Raw genomic sequence first — 27929 nt, 5'->3', positions numbered from 1 at the left:
TACTGTTCACATCATATTTAATAATGCTCTAGTACCATTCAATATAAATAAATAACCATTAAAAAGTACTTTCTCGACATTCTCTTTTGTTCATCAATAGTATTTTCTGCAACAGGAAAGGTTAGTAATATTCATTGGTTGGTGAGTTGGATGAATCTCAGAGAACATGAATATCAGGTGCTAAGATGCTAGTAAAAACCAGGTGCTGCCTTCTCTTGTTTAAACACCTCAGGCTTGATCTGTGGCTTCCCTCCTTACTGCACTCACTTCCCCTGAAGCCTGTAACCCTGGCAGCTGCTTCTGTCCTGGGTTCCCCCACCCTGCTCTGCTGGCAAACAACCATCTTAACTTGTGGTGCCTGGTACTCACCCACCCTTGGCTGATACACCTTGGCCAGCAGCAGCCCTTGCCATCCTCAGGCTGCTCTACAGGCAACAGAGTCTTTGTGCTGAACAGGTCCATCTGTCTGCTGGCCTGGAATGCCAGCTGTCCAGATGAGGTTTTGGTTCTGCACAATGTAGTGACTGACAGAACTTCTTGATTCACAGAGGGTCTGCTCCACAGGGCCCGGCTAGGGCAAGAATGGAGGTGGTGCAATAGGGCTGGTCTTGAGAGCCGACTCTGACCAAGACTGAACTGACAGTGTAGTACATACAGAAAGAGTAATTTTACTTTCTTGTAAGGATGTAGAGAGAACGACTCTCTAAAAACATGTATGTGGTGGGATCTGTTGCAATGGGAATAAATCCTTGCTACAGACACTCACTGTCAGTGCCAAAACCCTATGTAGGACCTGTGTGAGGTTAAAGGCCAGAGAATTAATCACCACATCTCCTCCTGTTCATATGGGCAGAACCTTTGCCCATCTCAGAGGAAAATGGAGGATCATAAATCAACTCCTTTATTCCCTCACCCTTGCTCATTCATTGAAACCACAAAGAAGGGGACTTAATCTTGGGTTAATGCTGGCTAGAAGCACTGAGCCCACCTGCCTCTGGCAGGGTGGCCTGTGAAGCCCACTGGAGTGCAAGCCCTGCTACCTTCTGCAGAGGGCAGGGCAAAAAGCTCTGACAAATGCAGAGTGAAAAGCATTCTGTGGCTGCTGGACTTCCTTTATGCTATGAGGTGCCAGGAAGCACTGTAAGGACCTTTATACAGTCCAGAGAATACATTGCTTTCTCACCCCATTCAGTATTTCCTTCATGCTGAGACAGCTGGCAGGGTGGCCTTGTATTCTGGTGTGTTTATCCAGACAGGCCCTGGCCTTAGCCTTACTAAATGCAGTCTCCATTTCTGTAGTTGTTGCCTATTATTTGATTTCTCCTGTCTCTCTCTCTCAAAGGAGGCATCTCTTCCGCTGTGCCTCTCCCATACTTTGGTCCCCTGCTGTAGCAAGATGCATGGCTGCTCTTTCTCCACTCAGGGAATATGGACCAACTCCCCCTCTCAGATACCCTTCAAAGAGCCCCCTTCATTGAGGCTTCCTGAGAGCCCGTGGGGACTGTCTGCTGAGTGAGGCAGTCCTTTGCTCATGTTTTTACCTCAGTGTGATTGCTCGGGAGCCAGAAACTTAGTGCCACCCACGTTTGTTGCATAAAAGAACTGTGATTTCCTTCGCTGTACTGTCCCCCTTGCTGTGTTTCTGATTATTTTGCCAGTTTCAGATACCATTGTAAAGAAACCCCAGGGAGCACAGAACATATGACATTCATCGGTGAACACCAAGCTCCACTGTTCTGAGGCAAGGGGGAAAATATTCTTTCTTCATGAATGTGTCATGTGACCTAAGCTAAAAACCAAAGCTAAACAAGGAATAGGCAGAGAAGAATTCTAGTATAAATAAATCAACAAATAAATAAGTTTCCTGCTAGCCCTGAATTCCTTGGGCAAGGCATGACTCAGTTGCTTATAACTTTCTCCCAGCTGTGAAATCCTTGATGTGTTTTGAATGCCTTAAACCTTGTTTCTCATGGCCTGAGTGAAGAAGGTTTTAAAGATCTGCTCAGAGGGGTTTCTGGGTCATTCAGGGAATCTTCCTGGAAAAGTCACAGCGACACCACTCCCCACGCACACATATGGTACCAACACTTGTGCTTTTAATCCAGTGCATCCTTTCTTCAGTCCTCATCTGCACCTCCTGTTTTGTAGGCTGCCTCCCACCTGGCTGTCTTCCTGTTTTATTGAGGGAAAGGGAAACCCTTCCACATGACACTGACTCCTCTCTCTTCACAGCACCACACACTCCTTTCAAAGTTCAGCTGGAAAACCTTGCCAGATTTGTTATTTCAGTTGTCATGTATGTGCTCAAGATAGGTTTTCCGATGATGTCTCCACATTCCTTGATGTTCTCACAGCAGATGAGTGCAGGCCGAGGGTTCCTCTTCTCTGAGCACTTCTCACCCACCTCCCTCTCAGAGAGTTGTCTTCCTCTCCAAGTCCATGCACATGATTTGAGGCTCCTGAAGCACCTGATGGTGCTGCAGCAGGCTTCCAGGCCTTGAACACGCTCAAGTCCACCATCTTTGCCCCTACTTTCTGCTCTCTGCAGCAGCACATGGAGGCATGTCTCCCAGTGCAGGAGAGGAACTTCTTCCAGAGGTGTCTGTGCCTGGGGATCTCAGATGGAGTTTTCCAAAACAACCTTAAGCAGGGACAGTTCAAGATCTGAGCTGAGGGATAGGCACCACATCCCTTCTGAGCTCCCAAACCCCAAATGAGGTTCATCAGCACAGGTTCCTCTCCAACACTGAAGGCTGATCTGTGTACATTTCAGAGTGCCTCACTCAGAGGGAGAACTCTCATGCCAGCTTAGCTTTAAAGCTGTTTTAGAGCACACCAGCCTCAGGCCAACAAGTCCATATTTGTGCTTTAGTGACAACTCCTGTCCTTGAACTACGGCAGTTCACAGTTGCTGTACTGAAGCTAAGGTTTTGCAAGATGCCAGGAGAGACCTTTGGAGGCACCTGCACTCATCCTGGATTTCAGCCACTGTGCTGGCACAGTGGAGAATGAAGATCATATCTAGTAAGTTTTAAGAAATGGTTAAAAGTACAGGGCCCAGTGGGGAAGGGAAGTACTCCTCTCCAAGGTGGGGAGGATCTCAGGGCATCACCTCAGCTCTGTTCCTCCTTATTACACCTCTTTGGGCAATGGGAGCTGTTTGGGGTGGTGACATTTGGGGTGTTTGTCATTCTTCAGAGCGCTGGGCAGGACAGGCAGGGTGCACAGTTGCTATGGTTGCTGATGAACTTCAGGAACGATCACAGCTCTCTGCCTCTGTCAAAACAAACACAAGGTGAGGTAAGAAGGTGTAAATACAACATGGCTATCCCCCCTGGCTCAGGCAAACACCTTGCAGGCATCAGTGAACAGGTTCCTCCTGAACTGTGCATGGCTTTGGGCTGGGATATGGCTGAAGAGCTGCAGGGATTCTCTCTGCACTAGAGTCTTAGCTGGCAGATTTTATTTACTAATTAGAGAAAGTTTCTGACAGATTTTTTTGTCTGCACTTAAAGTCATTATTTTAACTTCTCTGATATTTTTTTTTTAAAGAAAGAGTAGGAGGATGAGATCTGAGGATCTATTCAGTCTGTCTGGAAGCTGTGAAATGCAGATGAACCTTCTCTCTTTCCAAATTTCACAATAGCAGGAGTCCTGTGCTAACCTAAGCACACTCTTCTCTTTTGGATGCCTGTAAATAAAAATTAGCAATAATAATAGGTAGTTTTTATAACACCAGTCTTCTGTGATAGCTTTCAGGACTTTAAGAAAGAAAAATATGAGGTGAAATTAATCTTCATCTCCTGTTCTCAGAAGGCAAAGCCTGTGTTTCAAAGGTGTTTCAATACAGTCAGCAGGGATATATGCTGTGATAGCTTTGGGCTGCTCTGTGGCAAGCAGCCATGCAAGTGGTCCAATTAGAGATTAGGGGAGTACCAAATCCCACACCAAGCAATGTCTGCCTGACTCACATCTGCAGGATTTAAAGGGAAGGAGGGCTCTGGGAGGTCTTGGACTTAACTGGCTTGATCTGATCCTCAAGGAGGACTAATTGCCAGGAGGGAAAGATGGAAACATTCTTCCTATTGTGTCTAAGAACAGAAGATCCTCAGGGGAGCAATTTTGCCTCTTTTTGTTCTCAGCTCGGGCTTATCTAGATCATGCCTATCAATGTTCTGAAGCTCAGCAGCCTTGATAGTATGAACTTCCAATACACTGAAGCCTTCAGCAGAGATCTCAATTGAAAATTTTAAGAGATGCAATCTGAAGATTTTGCTTGATTGCTATTGATAGTCAAGCAATTTACCTTGCATGTGTCTCCTGGAGTAGATGCCACCTGCCAACCTGATGTGTCAGAGCAGCTGCCCCACATGACAGACAGTGGTGCAGAAGGAATTGTGGTCAAAGTAACTGCTAATGCAAGTACAAAGATCCTTAAAAATCTGCAGAGTTGATCCAGCCAACAATCTGATTGAAACCATTGGAGAGGATGGCTTGGATTAAGGTGCAAGTCCTGCTGGTGAATCAGTGGCAGTGTCTTGATCTTGTAGGCTGGTTGCTTTCCTTTCCCACAACAAATCACTCATGGGAAGCCATTCTCATGAGACTCTATAGCTGGTGCATTACATTTCTTATAGAGGACGGCTGAGTGTTTGGCCAGGGAGAGAGGTGAGGACAAAAGAGCCCAGCCAAAAATGGCTCATTTGTGGAACATTACATCTGCACTGTGCATCTCCAATGGAGCAGCCTCTCCTCTGGCAAGTAGGCAAGGAGGGTCTAATCCATCTGAGTTTTTATAGGCCTGCTCACCCTGTATAAAGTAAGTGATTTCTGCAGAGCAGTTAACTGGACTGTGAGTCCTTGTGAGATGAGTTTGGGCAATCATAGCTTTAGGCAACTGCAGACTCAGCACGGGTGAGTGTGCAAAATGAGCCTGTTGTAGAGGATCTCACAAAAGCACTGGTGAAAAGAGGAGCTGCTGCCTAAGCACAGGCATAATTTATGGGTTTCTAGGATATCTGTAATATCAGTAAAAAGCTGTCAGAAATGGTACAGGGTTTGTGCCCTGTGGGAGGGACAGGCAGGCTACCCCAGGGTCCCTGTGGTGGCACCAGGTGTCTGTGTTTAGATAACTGACTCCCTTCCATCTGCTGCTGGGTGTGCAGGCACTGGGATTGCTTTGCACTATTTGTGTGCAAAGGTGAGGTGCTGTGACAATGCTGAGTGCAGCTTCTAGTGATGCACACAGAGATCAGTGCAGGAGTTGAAATACTCATGACTGCCTATATAAAAGCTGTCAGTTTTATTTCCACTGGTAGAGCTGAGCTGAGGTGTATATTGGGGTCAAAACTAAAAGCACTCCTGGAATATCTTCCAAAGTAGGACTAAATCATTCAGCATCCTGTGTCCTGACACAGTTATGGCTGATTTCAGAAAAAGCTGGGTACTCCGAAATTGGGATATTTTTATTCTTTTTGGACTTTTGGGGCAGGAATCTCCCATTGAGATCAGAGGGCATGGCATCTGGACACTTCATCATCATTCTCTTTCTAAGAACATGTCAATGATCTCTGATACATTCCTGCCTCACCTGTGGTGGTTGCCATAATTCCCCATCCTGCTGCTGAACCCCGCTCTGTGAACTGCAAAGGCACTTCCTAGTGCATTCAGTATTTCTCCTCAGCAGCAGATGTACTCCTAGCTCTGGGAGCATTGGTACCCAGCACCTCAAACTGAGAGACTCTGTGTAGGTTGTGCTTTGCTGGTTCCTGTTCTGAGGTGCTCTAAGCATTCCATCAGCCTTTCCCTGCTGCACCCACACCCCAGCTGTTCAGGCAGGATAAAAGCTGAAGGGGGATGCATGAAATGCAGGATAAAAGCTGAAGGGGGATGCATGAAGCACTGCACAGGTGGCAGGGCTGCCGGGACAAAAAGTTGCCTGCAGCAGTGTGATCTTGTTCTATGCTGTAGAACAACTCCCACACCAAAGGGAGTTTACAGCTGGATGAAAGAGTCCAAGGGCAAGAATTTGGCTTGTCATTAATACTGAGTTAAACTGGGGGATTCTGCTGCTTCTTTTCTCTCTGTCAGGCAAAACTCCCATATGGTCTGCAAGGAGGCTTGAATGAGCAAGAATCTACTTCTTGTCCAAAGGGTGGCATGGTGAATTACCAGAGCAGTCACATATACACTTTTTGAGGAAATAGTAGCAGAAATAAGGAATCAGGTACAGATTATTTGCCTTGTTAAAAACAATAAAGACAAAGATACTCACACCCTGGAGCTGGCTCTCTGCTTACACCTCTACTCTGGGGTCTGTAAACCCACGCTTGCCTTCATTAACCAGAGTGGGCCTCTCAGTTCTTGTGTGCCACACCAACACCTAGAGGGAAGGACAGAGAGTTCAGGGCATTCTGAATAGCATGGAAACTATGAAAGTACTTCACCCATTGGGTGGGATCCTCAGAAAAGTGAGGCTCAGAGCTGTTTGAAGAATGTGATTGAAAGCGGTTGATCCTGGGAGACACTTTATTGGCACATGAAAAAGTGACAAGGAGGAGAGATTATTCTAGAGCAAAATTACAGACTCAACCCTCTGCCAATCCTTCTGGACTTTGGAGAAGCAATCTGGGAACAAATTGTACATCTGAGCTTCTTTATTAATGAAGCACACCTAGCACTGCTCCTTAGCTCTCTCTGAGCTTTACGTCTGTGAAGAATTTAGCAGGCTTTGTCCATCTGTCTGTCCCAGCATCATTTGGCACTGACGTGTGCCAGCACAGGGAAGGCACAATGGAAGGTGAAAGAGTGTGGCAGGAGGCTGTAAAAGCAGCCAGGACCCAGTGAGGAGACTGTATCTTTGAGATTTCTTGTACTCACCTTTGTGCAGTTAGCTGCTTTGGGCTCCAGCCCATCCATAGTCACTAAATCCTTCAGCAGACTTGTTTCCTGGTACCCTCCTTTAACTCCCTCCAGCTTGAAACTGGCGTGAGGCTTCTCCAAAATCAGCTTGATGCTGATAGCAAATCCAGCCATGTCAATAGCAAAGGGACGATTAGGGTCGAAGACGGTTTTCCAGCCCACCACCTTCCCTGCTGGGCTCACTTTTGGGGATTCATATCGCAGCCCCCCAACGAAAGCCACTGGCCAGACTGAGACCCGCCTTGTGTAGCGCATCTGTGTGCCAGAAAGAGACAGTGCTGTGAGAATGCAACCCTGCCATGTCTGTCCCAACCCGTTAGTGCACCATCCTCTGCTTTCATTGGCACCTGTCCTCCCCCACGGACTTCCCACGCAATCACATCGCTCTCAGCAGCCAAGCTCTAGTTCACTTTGCTGCTGCTTGAGGAGCTACAGCTTCCACAGCCACAAGGCAAATTCTTAGCACGTTATTCTCTGAACAACAACTCACTGCTGTTCTGTGCCCACATCCAGTCCCACAGAAGAATGAAAACCTCTGCTTTTCTCATCCCATTTGAACTTTTACCTTTTTGTTATGGTAGAATTTTATCATTTTTGTAAATGCCAAATACTACTGTTACCAGGCCTCTAGCTCTGTCTTACCAACTCCACTCACTCCAGCTTCACACTCATGCAAGTAATCTCCCTGACTGATTCATCTTTGTCCTCATCTATTCCAATTTCTCCCCACACCTCCTGCCTTGTTTTTCCATCCACGGCTACTGCCTAGAAGTGTGGGGGTTTATTGAAATTGTCAGAAAGGACCTGGAAGTAAGTAAAAAGGATGAGCTTAACAGAGACCTAACAACTCTGAAAACTGGAAATGTGTTGTGATGCATAATTCTGCTCTTCAAGTGGCCTAGTACAGTTTGGCTTAAATCGGTGACAAGAGAGTTTACTGGATTTTTGCAAGTTCACAATAGGCTTGGCATCTCACAAAAGCCACGTCTCCAGCAGAAGTCTGGGCAAGCTCCAGTGATCCCAGAGGCACAGCTCTCTTGTGGTGGCTGGAACTTGGAGAACTGAAGGACAGCCAAGGAGTGAAGGTGGATAGAAAGTCAGACAACTCTTCTATCATCCCCTAACCAACACACCCCTACAACAGCGCAGATTTACACCTTGCCAGAAGTTGTCTTTGGTGCTTATTTAAATTAGGTCAGCTCTCCCTGAGGAGAGGTATAAATTCTGAGGTACACATCCTGTGGTCCCTGGCAAGAGGAACTCTAGCTGGTGCAATGATGAGTGAGTGGCTGTTCACATCCACAGCCTATAGCATGGCAAATATGTTCCTTACCCTTTCAGCTTGCATCTGCCCTATACCCAGCTGCCACTGCATGGCAGAGTGGCAAGGTCTTTGCAAGTGCAACTGGGCTTAAGAGGCTCTGCAGCTCTATTCTGCTTTTCTGTCCCATGTAATTTGATGTCTCTTACCTCCTCAAAGAGCTCCAGGCTATAGGTGTTATCATCGTCAGCAAAATAGACTACGCCTTCCGGTGGTGCGGTGTTGCTGAAGCTGTCCCTCAGCCAGTGCAGCCCCAGGTTCCTCTGCAGTGTCCCCCTCGGGGTGTGGGATGGGATCCAGGACAGACCCAGCTTCAGGCTCTTGGGTGTCTCCACATTGAGGTGGGTGAAGTTGAGCCCAGCCTTCTCCAGCAGGTTGGACACAAGGTTGGTCCTCCGTGGAGAGTCCTCCACCACCACCCAGTGCAGGTTCTGTACGTGGAGGAAGGTGTTGGCCAGTCGGGTCAGCTCAGCTTTCTGCACGGGCCGGGTGTAGGTCGGGGTGATAACAAAGATGGTTGGCAGGGTGTCTGACCATGGGGGAGGCCTGGAGTACACATAATGCTGGATGATTTTAGGTGTTGCCCCTATGCTTTGCTGCTGCCGAGTGCATGATGGGAAGACTTCTTCTCTCAGTGCAGATGTACCATTAAGGAGAGCTTTAGAGGTCACGTTCTCGTCTGTCTCTTCTGGAACAAAGCAAAGGAAGAAAGAGAAAAAAACCAAAAATGTGTCAGAAAACTAATAACCAACAGGCTGCCTCATGTTCAGGGAGGCACACATCTATCTGGAGTTAGTGCTGCATCCTCTCTACAAAGCCAGCCTAAGGTGCATGTTTAACACACTCTTAAGAACAGTTTATGTTTCTGCTGTCAGCAAACCCAGAGGGGGCCTTCAGGCAAATCTGTCTTTGTTTAACCCTTCCTATGAGAGAGCATCCCTGCTGAGGGTTTGCAACAGAAGTCATCACAGCCACCAGCACACTGACAGCAGAACTTTTGCACTTACTTCTCAGCAGGCTGAGGTAGTGGGTGGTTGGGTACTGGTGCCACAAGGTTAGGAGAAGAGCCCATGGCAAGGCAATCAGGAGCGTGGTAAGAAGGTTACGTCTCCTCAGCATGCTGCAGGGAGCTTCCAATGCCCAGGCATCTCTCTACCTTTCAGAAAAGAAAAAAGAGTAAGGCCTCCAAAATATAAGTTGCCAAAAATGCAGGGAGGCATGACAAATGTTTGGCCCTGATCCTGCAAAGTATTGTCTAAGTTTACAAGGAGCTCTATTAATACTTGAGGTCCAAACCATTATCCAACTTGGCCAACTCTGGTACCAATAGAAGTTTTTAGCTATTTCTGTTGCTCTAAAGAACCTCCCACTATCCCATGATGAAACCACTGTCCTTGAGTTAGGGTTGTTCATGTTGCTGATTCTGAAGTCGGAGAGGACTTCCACTTGCCTCCTCTTTGAGACTTGTGCTCATTCCTGAGCTTTGTTGTGGCCATTTAATTTGCTTCTTTCATACAACTTTTTAGAGCTGTGTGCAAGATTTGTGTACCTGAATATGCAACTGGACAAAACAGATGTCAGGCATCCTCTAGATATCCAGCATCTCTTAACACTTCTGCAGTGTTAATTCATCCTCCTTAGGCAGATGCATTAAGGCAATTGGGCACGCATGCTATCATCTACCAAGCATTCCATGAAATCCCAGCCTTGGTCATTCCACAGTGCTGGTGATGCCTGCTGAATGTTTAATTATCCCACATCCCTTTCTACTTCTGGTTTGCAGTGTTTGGCCATTGCAGCATTTCGTTGAAATCACAGACTTTGGAGTACCCACCAGGCCCTACCAGGTTCTCCTGCACTCCTAGGCTGATGGCATTTTGAGGGAAGAGAGTGATGGCATCATGTTGATACAAAAGGAGATTCAAATTGATTGTCTCTCAATTCCAGCTCTGCCACGGATTTTTAAGTGTACCGAAGGCCAGTCAGCTAAAACCAAGGTCCTCAAAGGGACACAGGCACATTTTGCTCAAAAGCAACTCTATGCCCAGGATTTGGGTCCAGCAGCTCCTCATCTGTCCAGAGTGGAGGGATTGTCTTGCTTCAGCCTTAGAGAGTTGTGGCAGAAGAAATATGACAACTGGTCTAAAAATGACAGCAGCCACAGGGTACTGAAAGATATTAGGAGATGCTAATCTAAATTCATCCTCTGGGACCTCTTAGAATCTGTCTTTAATTGTTTCTCTGACATTTTACCTTGGTGTCCTGAAAAAACCAAGGAATATGCAATTGGAGGGCTCATCCGTGCCCTACCACCAATAACTGTCAATCCTGTTTCAGCCACATCTGACAGAAGACTAGCATGTCTCAGCAACTCCTCTGGTGGGCAAGTGGATGTTCATAAGCCCTATTAAGGAAATTACTGCAACACAAGCTCATTCCTTGCTAGGCACCAATGGTACCAATGATGGAGCAGTCCCTTTGGGAAGTATATTCCCACTGACTGCTCCCCAAGCCAACCATTAATGGTGTTGATGTTTAATGTTTCTTACCTCCTCACTCGGGAAACACCATGGTGCCCCATTTCACTACTTTCAAGCTACAAAAAGCTGATAAAGAAGTGGACCAAGGAAGCTGCGTGGCCAGGGGCACACTGGAGTGTTTTGGTGATGTGAGCAGGAGCCTTGTGCAGCAAACATGCTGGCTCTGCTTAACTACATTGCTTTTTGATCACTGGCTCTGGGGCAGGTACAAGAGTGTCCCTCAAGCTTTAGTGCCAAAGGCAGAGGTATTTGGCAAACTGCAGATCCAGGCTAGACACAGGGCAGGATAAGGTTACCCACACCAGGGACTGCTTTCCCCACAGGAAATCTTTTCTCTTACCAGTGTAGCAGCGCAGAGTAAAGCCTCCCATCACTCATGGCTGTGAGAACAGACAGAGCCACAAAAGAAATCCAAGGATTGCTATTAACAACTGCAGATACCTAGGCCCACTCAAGCCCTTGCTCAGGGTCATCACAGCTCCTTGCTTCCTTTGGTATGCTTGCAATTACAAATGTCCCTGCACCAGAGTCAGGCAGCCACTGCTTTTTCCCTTTTATTAAAGGCCTTAATTATACAGACACAGTTTCTATGCAGCAGACCTGCTACTGCTGCAAACTCAGGTTGCTTCTGGAGGGAAAGAGAGGAGGAGGCAGCCGTGGCAGCCATGTTTCCAATAGAGCACAGAGGAGAGTGGATTGGAGTTGGAAGAATTTTTAACTAATTCCTTTTCTAGCTCTTTCTTCTCCTCCCTCTTCCAGCCAGCTCTGTTCATGCTTCCCAAACACAGCAAACAAGTGGAGATGCTGCCTGTGTGTGCAACTCGCCTGGTGCTCCGTGCTCATTTATTTCTGCATGCACCTTCTCTCTATTGCTTTTCCAAAGCAAGCAAGGCTGAACAAGTTAAACCCTGCATAAAGCCCCAGGTAACTTGTGAACCTCACAGAGGAGCTGACTTCAACCCCATTTTTAAAAAAAATCTCTATTGGAATACTTTATTTTCTCTTTAAAATGTTACCTTGTCTCCCCCACTGTCTCCCCTGAATCCATCATGTGTACTCTTCTCTGTTGCTTTATATCTTTCACCTGCCTTTTCTCAGTCCTTCAGAGTCTCTTTTCTTCCCTGTTTCCAGGACTACAGAAATCCCCTGGCTTACTAATAATTTTAGCCTTTGTCTTCTGTCCTTACCCACACAAAGGCCCTTTGCATTCTCTTAATGTCCACCCCTCATGGAATATTTCCCACAAAGTGGTCCATTAAAGCATCAGTCCATCCTTTTGAAAACACAGCATCAAAATCCAGTCACATATCGATGCCTCTGGGTAGCCTGCTGATGGCCCCAGTGGGGCTTACTGCACATATTTTTACCTACTTTTTATAATTAAAACCAAAGTCTCCTAAGTGGCTCGGATTAATTGCATGCCTGCTGGCAAACATTGCAGTGTGTATTCTTGGCACAACCAGCTACCTTCCTTCTGCCTTTAACCCCTCTCAGAGTAGATCCTGTTAAATGAGATTCAAGATCAGAAGAAAATTTTGTGATCATCTAAACCCATGTCCTGCGTTCATCTGGTAATTCCTGGGTTTAAGCTGTAGAGGGCAGGGACCATCTCTTAATGTGCTTGTACAGTCCAGCACTGATCCCAACGGGAGCCTTTGGATGTGATTGCAATACAAATATTATTGATTGTACTCTCTTGCTGGCTCTTCTCCTCCCTTGCTCTTTCTTCCGTCCTGCCTATTCCCCGTTCTCTTTCCTTTTCTTTTTTTCCCTAGTGTCTCCTGAAGCCCTTGTTTGTGTTACACACCCTTAACAACATTAGCTGAATGTTTGATGGATGCCTTCAATATGCTGCCTGTAGCCTTCTTGAGCTGTTTTCCAATTACACATCCCTCTTCTTAATTTCATCCATCAATCTTCTCTTCTCCATTAAAAAATAAACAAACACACAGAGCACAAAGCTGAGTATGATAGGGACAAAATGTTTCTCATACTACTTTGGCTTCACGCTGCTTTGTCAGACTTCTCAGCTCCTGGGATGCAACACCATTCAGTCTCCATTTAAGCTCCTGTTCTGAGACAGGGGGCATTATTCTGAAAGGATTCAGGAGAAGACAATGAGAGAAGCACACAGAGGGTAGAGCTGGGTTCCCTGGAATAATGCTGAGGAGGAACAAGATCTGGCTGAGGCGCAGATCATCACATGTGACCAATCCTTCATCTGTTATTGACTAATTACCAGCAGGGTACAATTTATTACAGGCAGGACAACCCAGATATTGAGAGAGTGATAAGGATTCCAGGCTGCAAAATGACCCGGGGAGTGACATTCTCCCTGAGCTGCAAAGTATTTGAAAGGACATGCTGGGTGAATGGGAGAAAGGTGAAAGTTAGGGAGAGACGCAGCTGACTGGGGATTATAAGGCTGACACCTTCCAGTGCCTCTGATTTTCCTACAGTCCTGTTGAGAAGCTGCTCAATTTACATCCTTTTCTGAGTTATGATCACATGGGCTTTGGTAGCTCTCTGAGGTTCTGGTTCTGCCCTCTGCCTTCCTGATCCAGAATGAGAACCACACTTTTCAAAAAGTTTGCTCTGCAGGAGAGGCGATTTTCCAGCCTCTGGTTCAGGTCTGAGCCAGGCTTACAAGACTCTGAATGCTGGACCAACCCCAGCCCCAGGACTGTAGGGCTCTAGTCAGAGACACGAACTCTAAAGATCCTTATCTTCCCAGAGGGACAAATTTCACAGTTCAAGCTGTCCCTTGGGAACATCCTGCCAGCCAGTGTAACGATTTTCTAGGTGAGTGCCCAAAGCAAACTACTCTCAGGTAACGGAGCCAAAAGTTTCAAGAACTGTTCCCTAATCTTGGTTTGAGCCATGTTTGCAAGCCTACTGTTCTGTGTGTACCCTGGGAGGAGACAGGTAGAGGGGGGAGGAGACAGGGCTGTGAGGAGCTGGGTTGGAGCAGACCTGCAGGTAGCTGCAGATGACTCTTAATTTCACATACCAAAGCCGTCAGCAGGGTTTTTGGTTTGTTTTCCTGCGTTTTGCTGCCTCTCTCCACCAGCCCCTAGCCACCTTGAGAAAGTCTATGAAGATTTCATGAGTTCCCTAACTCCCGGTGTGGGAGATGTGATGCTGAAGGCAGAGCAGGGAGCTTTCAATTATTGATGAGAGCGACCTCTCTTTAAACAAGGAATGCATAATTCATGGCAGCGCCGGTATTTGTGGTGAGCAGCACCGGCTCAGTCCCTGCCTTGCTGAAATGCACAGGAAGCCGCTGTCCCCTCTCCCTCCATTCCCTTGGGCCCATCAGAGCCTTCAGTCGAAACTACAATAGTGCTAAAAATTGAGACAGGCCGAGATGCTGCAGGCTTCCCCTCACCAGGCAGCTGCCTCTCTGTTTGAGATGTGCACGGTAAAGTGGGAGGATGGATTCAAGGAACCACAGAAGTGGGTGGAATGGGTTATTGCTCTGGGATAAGCATGGGTAATTACTGTGCAAACACAGCCAAAACAGGGCATTTCTCAGTAGTGAGACTCCTCCAACCCTCGGACAGGTCTTCAGGAATGGCATCGTTGTAGGACAGAAAGAATAGGCTAGATCTAAAGGACAATGCCTGAGGGTTCACATCCAGCTGTATTTCTTGAGGGGGTGGGAAAGAGAAGGGGAAAGGCAGTTTGTTTTTCTGCTCAGAAAGTAGCAATTTCTCCCCTAAACTCTGCTGGACCTGGGTGGCTGAAAAACAAAGGGGGGCAAAGAAAAAGAAGTGTTTTTTCTTTTTTCACTTCTCATTCAGGAAGCGAAATGTTAATCATACAATCATGGAATGTTTTGGATTGGAAGGGACCTTAAAGATCATCTAGTTCCAACCCCTCTGCTGGGCAGTGACACCTTCCACTAGACCAGGTTTCTCAAAGCCCCATCCAACCTGGCCTTGAACACTTCCAGGGATGGGCTATCCACAACAACTCTGGGCAACCTGGGCCAGCGCCTCTCCACCCTCAAAATGAAGAACACCTTCCTAATATTTAACCTAAGCCTACCCTCTTTCAGTTTGAACCCATTCTCCCTAATCCTTTCCCTACATGCCTTTGTAAAGAGTCCCTCTCCAGCTCTATTGTAGCCCCTTTTAGGTATTTGAAGGTGCTCTGAGGTCTCCCCAGAGCCTTCTCTTCTCCAGGCTGAACAGCCCCAACTCTTTTAGCCTGTCTTCATAGGGGAGGTGGATGGAACAGGGAAGAGAAAGGCTCTGATCCCACAACTGGGATCTTGACCTCCCAGTAGCCCAGGCAATAGTGGGAGACTGCAGTTCTGTCCCAAGGTGTAAGAGGGCTCTTCTGCTGGGGATTTTAATCATCCCTCTGCTGCAGACCTGGCAAAGGGCTGCAGGCAAGTGACACCTGCAATCTGAATGAGGTGAGCACTCCCCTACTGCTCATGGGGAGAGAGGGCAAAGGAAAATTAACTGAGTCCCCATGAGAGACAAAACCCAGGGAACTACAAATAATAAAACAATACAGGGAAGGATGGCCAGGTTCTTCCCACAGCAGGAAGAGCAGCTGTGTAGTTTCAAGGCTCAGCCCCATCAACACTCTGTCCCTTGGTGCGCAGGCTCCTGTGGGGACAACTTCCCCAGGAAGTGAGTCACTCCCAATGAAACAGCTGCCCCTTCCCAAGCTCCTGCACCTCTTCCTCAGAAGCAAAGAAAGGCTTCATCCTCTCCTGCCAGCTCTGATCCCTTCAGCATATGGGAGCACAGTTACTTCAGCCCAGAAACCAGGCTTGTCCCTCAGGAATGCACCATGCACAATGACCATCCCTCCACTGCCCACATGAAGCCAAGCTGAGCATTCATCAAAGCTTGCTCTGAAAATAGCTTGACACTGCACCTTTCTGAAGAGCATCCTTGTCCTAGACATGTGGCTTGTGTGTGGGAGCATGGACTGAAGGAGGGTGGTGCTTTATACAGGGATTTCTTCCAAGCCAAAAAGAAAAACCAAACCCACAAACAACAGAAAACAAAAAAGAAATTTGATGGAGCTAATTAAATCTGCTGGCTACGTCCCACAGGAGCCAACACTTTAGAGACAGCACGTGGCTCAGCCTGCTATCCCCAGATAGATCAAGGGTATCCAGGCCCTATCTGGGCTATCAGCAGGAATGGAGATAACCCAGTTTGAATACAGACTAGACCTTGAACTTGGCTGCAAAGCCCATCCTTGCAGGGAGCCTTCTGGAGCCTGAAAAAGGAGGTCTAAGCCAGGCTATTTTTAATCAGCCCAGACCCAAATGTCCTTCATGATTGATCCATACAACCTGTCACCACATTCTGCCCCCTGACCATAGGCCAGGGTGGGCTGTGACTCACAGGGACACAGCCCTCTGCCCCACCACAATTTCCCTGCACTGCAGAGACGTAATCCAGGGGTGCCAGAAATACCCAGAGAAAGATTAGCAGCTCAAGCCCAAAGAGAAGCAGGGGGTACCAGATATCTCCTGTGAAAGCTTGCTCTCTCCTGAAAGACCTCTAAGCTTGGAGTTATCCTGTCTTGAAAGGGAACTCAGGGGCTTATTCAGATCCTCTTCCCTGCTGCTGAGCTCTGGCAGAACTGAGGTCCTTTATAGATGCTGATGACTATTACAGAATAATAATTCCAAACGTATCAGCATGAATCAGCCCAATATCTGCATTAGCAAAAAAAAAAAAAAAAAAAAAAAAAAAAAAAGCTTTTTTTTTTTTCCAAGGAGGCAAAATAATTCTAAGGAAGCAAAAACAATAGTGGATTGTTCCAAAGTTTCTGTATATCTCATTCAGAGCTTTCCCTACTGAGTTAACAGCTGATGCCTGTTCAGCAGGAGTGGGAGCTGTCATTTTACAGCTTTTTTACAAAAGCAGAAAGGAAAAACCCATAGTACTGCCTTCCAGAACATTTTCAAAGATGGAGAGGAATTACTTTTTCAGAGAAAAAGGCATTAGGCATTATTTGATGATAACTACATTTCACAGGTGCTTGTTATGGGGGGAAAAAAATCACATTGATCACGAGCTCCTTGTAAAGATATGGGGCCCAAAGGCCAATGCTGTTCCTCTGATAGCAGCCAGGATACAGAGACAGGCTTTGATCTCAGCTGTGTGTCAATATGACATCAAATGCAGACCTCCAGAGGAACAAGCTATCACTAATGCACACTCTTGATTGATTTAGACAGCTTGTTTTCCTCCTGCTTTCAAAGGCAATGTTGAAATGCTCTTCCCTGCTGGACTTCCCCATTACTCCTAGGGAGGGCAAAAGAAAGCAAAGGAGAAACTTCTCTGGCTGAAATCACAGTGCAAATGAGTGGGGCAGCAGTTACGTCATTTAAAACACCAGTGTAGCTAAATATGTCTACTCTCTTCCCAAAATCAGTGAAAATACTGGCATTTTAATGGTTACATGTGCGTGCTGGCCCCCTGAAGAATCAGAGCCCTGATCTGTTATTGTATGGAGAGAACTGTGGGCAGAGAATGAATGCAGTGTAAAGGCAGGAATCCCCCTGAGTTTTTATTTGGGAATACTGGCTGAGTTATGTGATCAAGAAAAGCATCGTGCAAGCAGCAACTTTGTGTGGAATGTTCTTGTGGGTGGCTGCTCCATATAGATTAAGACAGAGAGGGCACTGGACAGCACTGATGCCACATCATGCAGGTGTTAGTTGTGTGGGATCACAGAGAGGAGAAACACCTCTCTGGTGTCTTTGATGGACATTTTTGCAGTTGCAGCTCTCTGAGCTGTGTGAAATACGCTCACTTTGTAACTGGCTGAGATGGTCCAAAATGCTAATTCTGATTTCTTCCTCCAAATAAATCATCAGCACTCATTATATTTGCCACTTGCTGTGCAGCATCCAAGTGTCATGTGGACACTTTTAGAAACAAACTCAGAATGGATAAATTGGCACCTAGAGAATTGTCTTTTGCAATTGATATACGTTATGGTCCGCTGCTTGATTTGTACCTTAAATGCCACAGCTGATCTGTATAGCTTGGGCTTCATTAAGAGAAGCACTAGAATGAAAATTAGAGTCAGCACACAGTGTTTATTTTTCTGCCTTCTGCTTGTGAAATAAAAAGGGAAGAAGAGAGCAAAAGAAAGAAGGGACAGGAAGCCGATGGTCAGTGTCCTGCTAGGACTGTTCTGCTGTCCCTCCCTGTCCTAACAGGGAAGCTGTTGACTCTGGACTACAGGCAGGCCACATTCAAATAATGCACCAAGGTGGTTGAGATCAAACCCATATACAATTCCCACCATCTGGGAATGCCAGGGGACTAATATCTAACTTGGGCACTGGCAGCAGCTGCCAGCATATATCCCTGCATCATGATCAGAGTAAGTTTTATTTTGTAGAAAAAGGTAGCAGTGGGTGCATTTGGGTGAACAGATGGACCTGAGGAGTAGCAAAAGTCACATGCCCCTTTCTAACAACAATCCAAGCCTACCAGAAAAAAAGGATGTGCGTTTTGGTTTCTGTTTTTCCGTGTCTTGCACAGTTAAAATGGAAGAGTCTGTTGGGAAGGCAGGGAAGGCAGTGAGGGAATTGAGGGCAGACGAGCTCACAGCATGAGAAACAAATTGCTCTCTCTCTTAGAGTGCATGGAGCTTGCCATAGGGCCTGCTTGTATAGGGATTGCTCTCTGCCATGCTCCTTAATTGCACATGAAAGCAGCCTGGTCTGAAAGTGTCTTTGCGTGTAGTGTTTATAAAGCTTCCCTCGGGAGGGAGGTCAGCCTGTGCACTATTGTGCTCGTGGGCCTCTCTGTGAAATCGTGTGCTTCAGGCTGCCCTAGGCCTGGATGCAAAAGGGATTTGATATTCCCCCAGGCTGGATCTGTTTCCTGAGATTGGAGTATCATCTTTGCACAACTAGAACCACGATAACCCTGGGAGATGTGTCCTCCCAGCTCTTACACCTCTGCCCTCTGCAGGGTGTGCTGGGCAGTGCTGTCCTGCCCACCTCACTTCCACATTCATGGGCTGCCAGGTGGCCTTGGACAGAATAACTGATGAATAGATACTTCTGGCTGGAGAGGGAAGATGAACTAGGCTTTTTTTGAACCCTTCTCTGCAGTTTGAGAGCCCTTGGAGCTTCCATGACAGACCAAGTTGGCCTGGAAGATCAGGGCAGACAAAGAGTGGTTTCTTGTTAAAAGTAGAAACGCGCTGCTGCTGCTGTAAATCTGAGAGGTGGATATGAATCTCTCCTGATTCTGATGATGAATCTGGCTCTCTCCTTGTGCTCAGGGAAGGAAAATTCTCTCTGGTTATGAGGATGTTTGTGGAGATCAACAGGTCAAGTTAGGTATTTCTAGCTTCCCACATGCACACGTGAACTACCTCCATCCGTTACCAGCTCCATAGAAAATACCCCTGAAGGGCCAGCAACAGCTTCTAGGTAGAGGAAACATCCAAAAACTGCTTGGGAAGGAAGAAGGAAGAGACTGGATTTTTGCTTCTCCTGCTGTAACTAATTTCTAGGCCATTTGTGTTTGTTCTGGTGCTCAGGTTAGGACCCATGTTTGGGTTAGGAAAGAATTACTTGGTATCAGATTTTAACAGTCTGGTAAGTGCCGGGCAGAAGGGAGTACACAAGAGCAGAAATCTTGCCTAGTGACTATTTTGCACCAGTGTTTAACAGTTCCAGGACTTGGTTTGACTTCAATAGAGTTACAATCCAAGTGTGGCTTGGCTTGGCATGGCTTGATGGACTGTGAATAAAACTTGCTGAGATGGAAGCTTATCTACCACTGAACAGGAGCTGGTGTTGACAGAAGAGCCACAACCATCCTCTGCAGCACCTCCAGAAGAGGCAGCTAGGTGGGAAGAAGTCTACAGAGTTTGTCTAGCAGACTGACATGACCAGGAGCACAAGTGGGGAGACTGGTCATGGTACAGGAACAGGCTTGGATTTATTCTCAAGAGGGTGACAAGAGAGGCTCTTAGAAGTGGTAAGAACAATTTTAAATTATCCTTTCCCAAAGAATCCTTTGGGGTAAACTCTATTCACCCCTAAAAATCCACACAGAGGTCAGCAGTGATGATCTCAGCAAAATGCTTATTGGTGTCCTGTGACTTTGTGATGGTCCTGTTCCCTTGTAATGGAGCTGCTGATGCATATCGAGTAATAAGAGATTTATTGTGTTTTCCTTAATGCTCCAAGAGCCCTATTCTAACACAGAAGTTAGAAACCTCACTTTGGCTGTAAAAAACCCTCCTGTTATAATTGGATAACATGCTGCTGAGCACTGTAGGTTTGAGGAAAATAGGAAACAGTATGAGAGTTGCTAACCAGAATGGGAGATACACTGGAATTACTGGAGGAGTTATGGAGAAGCCTGTGGGCAGCTAGAGTTCAAGAGGTGCTGGTATGCCATGCTGGAGAGCAGACATATGAGTTAAGGCAAAGCAGGGGACTTGACTGGAGAGAACACCTGAAATAACTAATTGTTCACAAAACAGAAAATGTAAGAGGTTGGTGGGAGTAGGATGGAGGAGGTGGTTCCAAGGGCAAAAAGAAAACAAAAATAGGCTGGGGGAATAATGTTGGCCAGGCTGAGATCTGCCACTTAATAACACTTGACAAAATGCAAATAATTTCTCCTTCCTAAAGATCTGCCAGGGGATGCCTCAGCTATCTGGGGTCAATGATTAACACTCCTACCTCCTTTTCTATTGCTCCATGGAGATGAGGAGCTGGCACACATGTCTGAGGGAGGAAAAAGCTTGCTGTGGACCGTGGAGCAGCAGGATTTGCCAGCTTGCCTCTGACTGCCCAGCCCAGCCCTGAGCTACAGCTCAGCCGGGCTCGTGTTTGACTTCAGCGCACGCTGCTTGTGGGCTTTGTAGAGGTGCACAGGGATAATCAGGATTTGGTTTCTGTTTGCTTGCTAATTTCAGCCCCTGCTGTGAGATTTGGATGTTTCTGAGGATTCTGTATTAGCTTTAATGATTAAAAAATTATTTCAATGCTTAGTGAAGAAGATGCATGATCTATCATAGAAGCCGCTTAGCAACAGGACTCATTAAGACACGTATTAGTACAGAAAGATATCCTTGCCCCAGCGCCCTCTTGGAATGACTATCCACTCATCTAAACAAGATAAAGGCCTTTGCTGGCCTCCTGTGAGGCCAGAGGATAAAGCAGTCAAGTGTGAAACAAGATTTCTTGGTTCTTTTTCTGGCTTCAACTATGCGTCAGTATGTAGATCTGGGCAAATCATTTCACCTGCTTCAGTGCCTCAGTTCCCCCACAGGTGAGATAAGCACAACAATGTATAAGCACTCTGGGGAAATGACTTTCAAGTGCCTAAGCTCATTAGAGAAAAAACAACCAGCACAGTGAATAAAACTGCCTCAGCCCCTTGCTGGTAGTTTGTACTAACCACACGGTTCACTTTGTCCTCCTGAAGCCCCACATACAGTTAGCTAATTACAGGGGAGAAAAAGCTAGCTAGCTCCTTACCACCTGGTGGTAGCCAAGCACAGATGTTAAAACTTGTCATTTGGCTCAAAAGAATTCATTTTAGGCAAAGCATTTCTGGTTATCCTTCAAGGAAGGAAAGGGTCTGCCAGTGCTGGGGCAGGATCTAATTTTGCTTGAAGGAACACTGTTAAATACCATGTCTGAGAGGAGAACAGTAATACTTTGTGTTTTATTCCCAGAGTCATTCACTGAATCTCTCAGGCAGCAACATTCTTAGAAGGAAAAACAGAAGTGGGGTGGAGGAAGCAGGTGTAAGAGCAGACATTTCAGTCCACAGTGAAAAAGCTGAGGCATTCCTGATTCTTTGGCTTACATGCAGGACACTGAACTTCATATCTGGATGCACAAGCTGTGGTCACACCTTAGTGTGGGGTAAGGGTAAGGAAACATAAATGACAGGAAGACAAGGGAAGAAAAAATAGGTGTAGGTGAGAAACTAAGGTGTGACTGAAAGTGATTCCTGAGGAAGGGAAAGGGAACAGAAGAAATGAGGTTAATGGGAATGCAAAAGGAGGAGGAGGAGGAATGAACAAGGGTGAGGGAGCAGGAGACCAAGTGGGACAGCAAGCAGGAGGCACAGTCAAATCATCTGAGCGCTCTCTGAAGAGATTGCCTATTTTGTTTCTGCCCTTTTTTGTGTGTGATCTTGCCTTAAAATTGCAGGAATGTGGCGGCACAGCACTGGCGCTCTGATTTATTAATTCCATCCCGTCCCACAAGCCCATAAAACAAAAGCATCTGTGTTTGCTCAAGAGAAAACCATGAAGGGCCTCATTCACGTCAGAGGTGGAGAGAGAAGCTGGCAGATAGAGGAAAGTCATCGTCTCCTCCTTCCTTTTCACCTTTGTGTGGATCTGGGCTGGGGGAAGGGCCTCGGGAGAGAAGGATCCAGGGGATGAAGTATCAGCAGGGAGAAAGTTAAGATCACCCTGGCATTTGTGCTGGAGAAAGTGGAGGGGAGACACAATGAACACAATGGCTGGACCATGAGGAAGACAGCCCAGCATAACAGAGAGGACAAGGTCCCTTGCTGCCACCCAGGCTCACCCAGCACTGGTCTCTGAAGTGGCACTTTGTGCAGTGTCACCCCAATGAATGCCAGTCCCATTGCTGCAGTCACAGTCAGGGCTTTCATGAAGCCTAGCACTGTTGCCTAACCCATAGCTATGGACAAACCATAAAAATAAATTAAACCTGCCAGTCATAGATGAAATACCCCTTTACAGCTGTTTTCAGCTTTCGGAATGAGGGAGGATCAGGGCAAGATGAATGTTAACTATCCTACTTTAATAACTGGGGCATGAAGGGGGAGAGGAGCCAGCAACCTCCACTCCTGCCAGGCAAGGATCAACTGTGCTGTTTCTATCAAGAGGCACTGGGAGATAATTGTTGGGAGCAGAGGACCTTGCTAAAACCCTGCCCTTAAGGACAGTGTCTTTAGAAGCCAGGCTGCCCTGCAATGCCCCAGGGGAGAATCACCTCAGGGTCTGCAAGTTACTGCTGCCTGCCTGGCCTTTGGCTTTTCCTTCAAGTTCTCCCACACAAGGATTGCCGAGGAGCAATCCTGCTTTGCTTAGCAAATCACAGTTCCCATGTGCCCTGTACTCCCACACACAGACCCACCGTGAACTTACAGAATGAGACAACACTGCTGCTCTAAAATCTTTTATCCAGAGCTGAGATTGCCCGACTGCTAACCCTGTTCAGCTCCAAGTAATCCCAGCACTTTGCTTGGCTAGAGGTTGGCTGTACTGGGAATAAATGCCCTTGCTCTCATTGACAAGAGGTAACATCCAAAGAAAACCATTTCCTTTTGCAATGCAGCATTATTCATAGACCAGCACCACATAAAGTTGCCAGGACGCTGGCAGTCTGCTAAAATCCACAACATGGGCACGGGAAGTGGCAGCGTAAGCACCACTGGACCAGCTCAAATCTCAGCAGAAGTTAACCTGAACCTGCTCCAGCTGACAAAACCCAAGCCTACAAGAACTAAGTGTCAGCACACAGGCTGGAAAATACTTTTTTTTTGCTTCTGCCTGGAAATTAAAATATGCCCCAGTGATTTTCACTTAAACACATCTCTGTCCTTTTGTCCTTCATCTTACATTGATCAGTGTTGGGGGTTTTGGAAGGTATAAAAAATCCTATGCTAGAGGATGTGAGAGGCCCTGAAGATTAAAATATCTTTCAAGTCGGCTGCCCTGTCCAATGATGAACAAGCCACTATCCATCACAATTCCTACTCTTCCTGAATCCTACACTCAGCACCAGCAGCATCTTGTAGCAGAGTTCCTTATGTCACAATGCACAGCATGGGAAAATACTTACTTTTATCACCAAATTGCTACCTTTCATGTTTTCCTGAATGCAGTCCAGTTCCTCTACTGAGAACAACCCTGAAGAGAAGCATTAGAGAAGCATTCATTCTCCCTCTTCTGTGTTGTTGATTGCTTTGTTTTTCACCCCAATATCCCTCCTCATGTGTCTTCCTGAGCTAACTAACCCCATCTTAAGGAATCTCTCTATGTGTGCCAGGCATTAGTGGGATTACCTGATCAGAGAAGGGATGAACAGCAAACAAAATCTGAAGGTCCCTTTGCTGGAGCTGTGGATCCCATTGCTGTGTCTCAGCCCTGGGAAACTGTGTCTCATGAGGAAACTCAGATCACATTTTATAAATCCCAGGAATTTGCAGAGTGCAAGGTTTTCATCTCAGGCAGACAGCTCCTCCACATTGTGTGGTGGAGGAGGCCAGCAAGGTAGCTGATTGAACATTTGGGAGCATTGGCAAAGTAGATAAATTTGGGTTTTAAGGAAAGGCCTTTGGGAGCACTAATGTCACATGACAGCAAGCTAGGAGAGACTTCAAACTCTTAATTATGAGCCTGCACAGCCTAAAACAGCATCAAAGATTAAAGGACCAAGTTTTCATAAGTGTGCTGACCACCGATTGAGATGCAGTTTGGAGATGTACCCCAGTCAGGGGATCTGACCAGTGTCCCTTTCAAAAACTGGGCTTAGGCAGTCATGTGTGCACCTGAGATGAGGGTGCTGACAGCCCCAGGTCTCATCCATGCCCTATATTCATTAGTCTTTTCTGGTGCTGGTAGGTTTGAAATCACAGTCCTGTTAGGCTGAGCTGCTTCCCAGCAAGTGCTTCCCAGAGAGGCAGGGGCCTCTCGCCTGTGAGACAGATGATGTGGGGCTGTCTCAGCTCTGACGCGCTGAGCTGCCGTGTCTCCCTTGGAAAGAGGGGGTAGTCATCCTGACAAACAGCTCTGTATGTGGGCAGGCAGTGCTCTTAATCACACATGCAGAGTGCTTGGAGATCTTGGGATGGGAAGCGGTGCAGAAAAGCCTAATGCTTATTATTAGGTAGAAAGGCCAGGAGCAAAAAGGGCAGAGTGATTTTAGACTCCTCCAGGGCCCTGGAGGTGTGTGGGACCCAGATTCCAGTCTGGCTTATTACCTCCTTTTTAGGCTTCTTCTTTTATTAGGAACAATTAGATACAAGGAGGAAGGGGACAGATATCATCTTTCCTGTGTACATCCTGCAGAGAATAATTGCAGAGCTTTCTCAGAGCAATTTTGCATGCTCAGTAAAGGGCATCTTTGAAGCCTATCAAATATCTCATCCCTTGCAGGCATACATATGAAGACTTGCAACACACATCTTTATTGCTCCCAAGTATTGTGAACAGGAAAGACCATCAAAAGTGCTTAATGTGAGGAATAAGAGGCCTTGGATGTGGTTCCAGGAGGTGGATGGAGTTGTGGGGTGGCTTCTTATGTTTGGAACAGGAACTTTGCTTCCTGAGGCATTGGAGGAAAGCAGGACCAGCACCCTGGGAGAGAGGGGCAGCCGAGGCTGGAGTTGTGAAGGCACTGAGAAACAGGGATGTGTAGAGCACTGTCACTGGCAGGTGACTGCCGTGGTGAAGAGGGTAGGAAAGCCATCCAGGGGTACAGCTGGAGACAATCCAATGCAGGCTCCTGCCAGCAAGCTGCCTGCTAGGGACAACTTTGGTCTTAGACACTAAGGACATCTCCCGGCCTGCTGCTGAAGCAGGGGAAAATTTCCTGCCAAAAAGCACCTTTACCAGTGCTTCATAGGCAAGAAGAAAGAATGCTGGGTACACAGGTAACACAGCCTTTAGCTGTCCAGTACAACCTTGGACACTCTGCAGGGAAGATATCATTAGAGAACACAGGCACTAGGCACCAAAATATTCCCAGACCATGGAAAGAATATGAATTTAAGGGCTGTACATTGTGGAAGTGCTTTCTCTCTTGCGTACATTTAGCTGCTGTATAGCTCTGTACAGCTCCCTAGGCAACAGTCTTCCCAGATGACACTGTAACAAAGCCCAAAGGTGCGGGAGCTTGCTTCATTAAAACCCTTGTGGAGGGAGAAAGTGTCCTCAGCCCAAGTGCTTTGTTTTCTATCCCGTGGCTGTTCCAGTGTCTTGCAAGCCAGGCTGAGGCCCTTTGTTGCAAAGGTGGCTGCATCTCAGCTGTGCTCTGGGATTGCAAGGTTGCCTAGATGATTTTGCTATTATTATCATTATTATTATTATTATTACTACTGTTATTGTTACTGCACTCAAAATGTCAAAGAAGAGCTTTAATTTGATCTCACCAGATTTCCTGAAACACCAGACACAATGAGTTAGCTGCCCATCTACCTCTGTACCTTAACTGCTCTGCAGAGCCTTAATTCAATGCAGACTGAAGTGCCCTGAAAGCAACACCAAAGTCACTCCTGGGAGGGACAGGGGGAGGGAGGGCAGGAATCACAGTCATGGAGCTCCTGGCCCCACACTGGGCAGGCACAGCGTGCACTCAGCTGCTGGTGCTGTATCGCTGGTGTGCCTGCCCTCAGAGAGATTCCAGGAAACCATGGAGCAGGCACCAAGCAAAGGTGATGGAGCCCCCACATCCTGCTCCAGGACATGGAGAAAAGGGGATTGGCAGCACGCATGGCTGCAAACAGATGTGACACAGGCTGTCACATACAGCTCTGCCAGTGGCTTCCTCCTGCCCTGTAACCCTCTCTATTTCCTGAGACAGAGGTTCCCATAATCTCCTGCTGAGGAACCACATTTTAGAATATTGATGGCCTTCCTTTTTTGAGGGTCCTATCCTGCTGTCTCTGTGCACCTATCTCCCAGCTTGTGGAAGTGCTATATGGCCCCTGTTCCTAGTCTGTCTGAGGCTAGTGAGGTCAATGCCTTGCACTTCTGCTGGCTGTCCAGAGGTACAAGGTGTGAACCTCCCCATCTATTTTTCCCTTTTTGCACCTGATGAGATTTAAGCCCAAGCAGAAGTGGGTGATCAGACTCATGTGTGAAACTGCTGTACCTTGCTACACTCTCTACATATGTGCTTTGCACAAGGAAGCCTCCTCTGAGCCCAAAAAATGAGCTGAAAGCACCTGCAGTGGCTGCATCACTCCCTCTCCCCCAGTCACTTGCTGAGCTGTGTGGACTTCAAGTTATCGGACGGGTATTTATAGCTTGTCATTATTGCTCTGCTGTGGTGCTGCTTGGAGCTGCCCTGCTGATTCCAACAGCCCTTCTCTCCAGCTGCACAGAAACTGCCCCTTGGCAGCTTTCCCTAAGGAGTTACTGAGGAACTGGCTGCTTCTCTCCAGATTTGCAGCACCTTGAGGGGTTTCTCTCTGTCACGCATTAGCTGCTGAGCCTCTCCCTCTCCTCCCCTGGCCCGAGGCTGGATGGGTCAGTGGCTGGAGCGGGAGGCCGAAATAAAGTACTTTCCAACTCGCCTAGCAAGATCCACCCCAAGCTGCTCCAGAAAACCAGCAACTGCATCCCTCGGCAGACACCCGTGTGGGAGGCAGGGGTAGAACCGGGCAGAACTCTTCCCCAAACCTCCCACTCTTGCCCTCTCCCAACCCGCCTCTGCAGAGCCCCTCACTGGGACGCCCACCTGGGGTCGGTTCCAGCGAGGCTACCTGTGCCTGCACACAATCCCCCTTGTCGCCCTTGTGTAGTTTGGCTTCTCCGCTATTTGTCACCAAGAGGCGCAATGAAACCTCTCCGGGAGCAGCGGCGTGCCCGGGACCGGCGTTGGGCACCCTTGCTCGGAGATCCCGGCGGCGAGATTCCCGGCTGGACACACACCAGGAATGAAGGCATCTCCCCACAGCTGGAAAATTCCAGCCTGGGATTGGGATGTCCGGACCAAGGTGTGGGGGGATACAGGGACAGGGGCTCCCCATCAGGAGCGGAATCGGTCCTGGCGCTGAGCAGGGATGAAGTTCGGGGATTCAGCTGCCGGGCAGAGCACCCCTCCAGCGCCAAGCGCCGCGGGACCGCAAGGTCACCGCTGTATCCCCGCCGCTGCTCCCACCCCCAAAGCCCCGGTGCCCGAGCGCGGGGTCTCCCGCTTACCTGGTGAGATGGGCCGGTCACGGCGGAGACGCGGGGGCTCCGGGCGCGGGGCGGCAGCGCACCGGGGGCTGCCGGGGGAGCATCGCCCGCCGCCGGGCGGAGGCGCGTCCTCCCTGCGCCCTGCGAGCGGCACCGGCACCGGGACCGGCCCGTCGGCGCTGCCGGCGGATGGCGGCGCCCGCCTTCAGACGGCGCCGGCGATGCGG

General features: G+C 47.6%; 1 protein-coding gene across 2 annotated transcripts; it reads right to left on the bottom strand.

Moving 5' to 3' along the window:
* LOC132085750 (galactosylgalactosylxylosylprotein 3-beta-glucuronosyltransferase 1-like) lies at positions 1–27913 on the bottom strand. 2 transcript variants are annotated; one of them, XM_059491182.1, is made up of 6 exons: positions 27724–27913; positions 9250–9398; positions 8392–8930; positions 6880–7176; positions 6275–6382; positions 1–3276 (listed from the first exon to the last, which is right to left on the bottom strand). In XM_059491182.1, the coding sequence occupies exons 2-5, from the start codon at positions 9359–9361 to the stop codon at positions 6296–6298; spliced, it is 1035 nt and encodes a 344-aa protein (XP_059347165.1). In that variant the 5' UTR covers positions 9362–9398; positions 27724–27913; the 3' UTR covers positions 1–3276; positions 6275–6295. The 2 variants fall into 2 exon arrangements, with proteins under 2 accessions (XP_059347165.1, XP_059347175.1); XM_059491192.1 differs by having other exon boundaries at positions 9250–9394; positions 27724–27905.
* Positions 27914–27929: the final 16 nt, after the last annotated feature.

The sequence above is a fragment of the Ammospiza nelsoni genome, chromosome 2 (assembly GCF_027579445.1).
Source record: "Ammospiza nelsoni isolate bAmmNel1 chromosome 2, bAmmNel1.pri, whole genome shotgun sequence".
Lineage (NCBI taxonomy): Eukaryota > Metazoa > Chordata > Aves > Passeriformes > Passerellidae > Ammospiza > Ammospiza nelsoni.
This window is presented reverse-complemented; position numbering and strand designations above follow the sequence as displayed.

Bases quoted from the DNA above. Each gene is read 5' to 3' on its own strand.
- LOC132085750 (XM_059491182.1), bottom strand. From the start codon at position 9,361: ATGCTGAGGAGACGTAACCTTCTTACCACGCTCCTGATTGCCTTGCCA. The intron at 8,931-9,249 runs GTAAGTGCAAAA...GCTTTGTTCCAG, and splicing joins CTACCTCAGCCTGCTGAGAA to AAGAGACAGACGAGAACGTG. The intron at 7,177-8,391 runs GTAAGAGACATC...TCTGGCACACAG, and splicing joins GCCTGGAGCTCTTTGAGGAG to ATGCGCTACACAAGGCGGGT.